This window comes from Geospiza fortis, unplaced genomic scaffold, assembly GCF_000277835.1.
Source record: "Geospiza fortis unplaced genomic scaffold, GeoFor_1.0 scaffold132, whole genome shotgun sequence".
In the NCBI taxonomy this organism is placed as follows: Eukaryota; Metazoa; Chordata; class Aves; order Passeriformes; family Thraupidae; genus Geospiza; species Geospiza fortis.
The window spans coordinates 562,880-566,898 of NW_005054446.1; the positions used below are offsets into that span (position 1 = coordinate 562,880).

Sequence of the window (4,019 nt, forward strand, 5' to 3'; positions counted from 1 at the left end):
AATATGTGAGGTTTGTAAATGGTTAAAAACGGTATTGCAAACATTGTGACTCAAACATGTATCTTCTTTTTTCTCAAGACCAAAGTTAACAGTATTTGATCAGAGAGACAGATACAGTGTCTGATGTTAAAATCTTTCCAACCTCAGTTCCAAAAATAGTACCACAAAGATCTCACACTTACAGCTGCAATGTACATAAAGTCTACGTCACCCAAAAGATCAAAGCTGAATGATGTATGGCTGAAGGTGGTGCAGTCCAGCTGCAAAGTTACAGCTACTTCTAAGTTCAAGTCAACCACAGCTTCTCTCAGTGTTTCCACTGCCTCCCTCAAGCCAACACAACAGCAGATGCTGCTGTGGAGCACTTTGCAGCTCAAGATTTTCATGTCTTCCTTTCCCCTGCACGTAAGGACATGGCAGTGGCGAGGGATCTGTTTCCAGGGGTGATGGGATCAAATGAGCTCCATCTGTACTTGCAAATAAACCCCAGGACTGCTGGGATGGAGCCAGACTTTGGGAGGAGCTCCAGACTCAAGAGGATGGCTGGTAGTAAGAGATCATGAGTGTCACCAGTGACTCTACAATGTCATCTCCTTTCTAGCTTCAGATTCTTTTGGAATGCATGTAAATTATGGCTCAGGCAACATTAATGATGGACCAGAAAACTATTCTGCCTTTCTGTTAGAGCTTTAAAATGCAGTATTTCTTTCTACATGTAAATCAAGAACCACTTCTCAGAAATATCCTTACTCGTAGAGGAAGAAAATCAGCAAACTGTTTTGGAGGAGTTTTTATTATTTTTTTAAGAAATATTAAAAAAATACCTTTTCCCCAGTGCCTGGGTTATTTACTGCCCTAACCCTCAGGTGCTGACATCTGCTCTATTTACATAAAGAGGTTCTTGTTCTGTGCTCCAAAAGAAAATTCAAATGTGGCTGACTTGGACAGTTCAATTTCTAGTTCACCAGCAGATCTCTCAATTCTGTGGATTTGCCAGGATTCTGATATTCACCTTGCTCTTCCTCAGGGAAGCGGCAGCTGCAGGCATCATCTTCCTGAACTGACTGTTCAGGTGTGTGCACTGAAGAAAAAGAACAGATTCACAGAATCAATTAGGTTGGAAAAGACCTCTGAGACCATTTAGTCCAACCTTTGACCACCCATGCTGTAAACCAGACCAGAGCTCTGAGTGCCATGTCCAGTTGTTCCTTGAACATCTCCAGGGACAGTGACTCCACCACCTCCTGGGCAGCCCATTCCAATCTTTAACAACCCTTTTTGGGAAGAAATTCCTCCTCATCTCCAACCTGAACCTGCCCTGGTGTAGCTTAAGGCTGTGTCCTCTTGTCCTGTCACTGGGAGAAAAGGCTGATCCCCATCTGGCTACAGCCACATTTCAGGAAGGTGTAGAGGGCAAGGTCTCCCCTAATCCTTCTTTTCTCTTGACTAAACAACCTCAGTTCCCTCAGCCACTCCTCAAAGACTTTACCTTCTAGATTCTCCCCCAGCTTTGTTACCCTTCTCTGGACTCACAGGAGCACCTCAATGTTTCTTAAAGTGAGGGGCCCACAACTGGACAAATGTCCCCTTTCTGTTCATTTATTCAGCCATCTTATTTCACCATCCCTCAGTCACAAATGCAGGATGTCAGGACGAAAAAAAATCCTCCAAGTTATTCTATAATCTGAAATTATTCCTCTACAGCACGTATATCTGATAAAACTAATTTGTCACACTTTGTTTTCCGTAATTCAGCAGGCCCTCTGGTGCTCTGTTTGTCATGGCAGTGAAAGGAAGATCAGCATGAGGGAAATAGATTTTTGGACTTCTACGGTCTTCTCTATTTAGAGTTACACTAGAAGATTCAGACCTTATCCTTAGAACAGGTAAAGGGAGAGAGAACTCCCCAAAAAACCAAACAAACCAACTCTAAATGACATTGAATGGAATCAGCTTCATCTTCGTGCTGAACTCTTATGCTTGCCCAGGACTTAGGAGCTCTCAGAGGGCAGTGCTGGATTCGGGCTGACCCTGCACCTGTGTAGCAGCACACCCTGGCTGATGTCCCCTCTCCTTCTGCAGCCAGAGCTCCAAGACACTCCCTGCAGGCCCTGTGTCCTCTCTGGAGCAGAGAGAACTCCAAAGGGTTACAGCCACACAGGCCAAATATGATGCTTGGAAGTCATAAACTGAACTGACCTTTAACTGGAGCAGCTGAGTTTTTTCATCTCTCACAAATAGTCCACTTATAAGGATAAGCATGCACTTGACCTAACACCCACAGCAAATTTTTATTGCTTTCTGCAATAAAAATTCCAAAACTGTTTCCCTTTCAGTTGCTTCTGCCTTACAAGGCCAAAAAAACCAAAGCTATTGCAACTACCTTTGTAAGGCACTTAACCTGGATTCCTGACTTCTGTCTAGTTTCAAAAAGAAAAACTGAAGAGCATATTTATCTTACTTTTCTTGATATTTATCTTACTTTTCTTGATATTTATCTTACTTTTCTTGAAGGCAGCATGTAGTTTCTTTTTCTGCCAGACACTGAAGCAGATGCACAAAGGCAGCAGAAACACCAAGCACGACAGCCCAGCCACAGCGAGAGAAATCCTGATTGTGTCTGTCTGAACATCCTTCCCTAGGAAACAAATAACATTCTCTAAGAGTCTCAACAGAACAAAATTCTACTGCCCTTGAATTAGCTGAAAGCTTTGTCTCCCATTCTGCTTCTGGATCAGTCTGCAACACTGGAAATGCATGGAAGAAAGGACTTTTGCTTTGAATGGAAGGTGAATGTGCTACAGTATGTTTAAGTAGGTCATAATTCTTTACCTCCATAAGCAATATTACACAATGACTCACCTGGCACAGTGGTAGGCACAGAAAATGGAATGTCAAGAGATGTTGTAGGTAGAGTAGTGACTAAAGTGGAATTAACTGAAGCATGTTTGCAAATGACATCTTTTGCTGGAGTTCCAGGCACCAGGATTTGGTTTCCAGAGCACCTGAAGGACATTTACAGCAAAATGGGGAAAAGAAAAAGATTTCTTAAATTCCAGTCAAGTGTACTAGCTGTAGCATTTTAACTTCTTTTTTAGTTTACTTACATTGTCCAGTTTTTACAGGAGCCATTGGGCTGATCATTAAAGGTTCCATAGCGGCAAGTCTGGCAACCTTAGGTAAATAGGTAAAATTGTAATAGGTAAAATTGTACAAGATAACATTTAAAATGTAAGATATGAAACATTATTTTTGCCTGCTTGTACAATGTCAGAATTACCACTTCGTAAGCTGTTCTGAGTATGCAAGGCAAGTCTTTCCCTGTCAACCACAAACCAGTAGTACTTGGTTAAAAAACCAGTTCATTTGGCACAAGATGCCACAAACCATGCCTAGCTCCAGAGTTCTGTTTTCCTCATGCTGGCAGCCAAAGAGCTGCCATGCAAAGGGAACTAACTGGTGCAGGATTTGAGCTGCGCTAGGGCTCAGTGTGGTGGGTTTGTCTGCTCCTGAGCTCACCCCACACACCATGCAAAGTGTTTAGCAGCAGTGGCAGCTTTTATCTCGCGAGGTCCTTCCTCAATCTGCTTCTGCCTGGTGCAGGAAGCAGAGGGGCTTTCAGCTGCTGGGGAAAGGTGACCCTACCGTTGCTGGTGCTCTCCTGGCCCACGCCACAGCTTCGGGTGCAGAAGGTGCAGCGATCACCGCTGCAGCGAAATCCCTCCTTGCACGTGCATTCAGCATCGCTTGTTGAGGAGCACTTTATCAAATACCGAAACGGGGCTGCAAGGGGAAAACCAGTGTTAGCTGACAGCATGGACCTTTGCTCTCACAAGAACCAGGCTGGCGGCTTGAGCGAGAAGCCCCGCAGGTGCGCAGCGTTATTTGGCCAGAGGCGCGTCCCCCGCCGGGCAGGTGCCAGCCCGGTCACGCCAGTACCACGGGAGGTCACAGCAGGGCTGGTGGCGTCGCCGCCGGTACCTTCGCACTGCCGACACATCCTGCAGCCGCCGCCTCCC

General features: G+C 44.9%; 1 protein-coding gene across 1 annotated transcript; it reads right to left on the reverse strand.

Annotated features, from left to right (window-relative positions):
• Positions 1 to 775: 775 nt before the first annotated feature.
• TNFRSF9 (TNF receptor superfamily member 9) lies at positions 776 to 4,013 on the reverse strand. The gene is made up of 6 exons (XM_014309665.2): positions 3,982 to 4,013; positions 3,646 to 3,783; positions 3,108 to 3,174; positions 2,863 to 3,005; positions 2,504 to 2,638; positions 776 to 1,081 (listed from the first exon to the last, which is right to left on the reverse strand). The coding sequence occupies exons 1-6, from the start codon at positions 3,998 to 4,000 to the stop codon at positions 957 to 959; spliced, it is 627 nt and encodes a 208-aa protein (XP_014165140.1). The 5' UTR covers positions 4,001 to 4,013; the 3' UTR covers positions 776 to 956.
• Positions 4,014 to 4,019: the final 6 nt, after the last annotated feature.

Excerpts from the sequence above, each read along its gene's own strand:
- TNFRSF9 (XM_014309665.2), bottom strand. Across the intron at positions 3,006-3,107 it reads TCCTGTAAAAACTGGACAAT|GTGCTCTGGAAACCAAATCC; the intron begins GTAAGTAAACTA and ends AATGTCCTTCAG. Across the intron at positions 2,639-2,862 it reads TGTGCCTACCACTGTGCCAG|GGAAGGATGTTCAGACAGAC; the intron begins GTGAGTCATTGT and ends TTTGTTTCCTAG.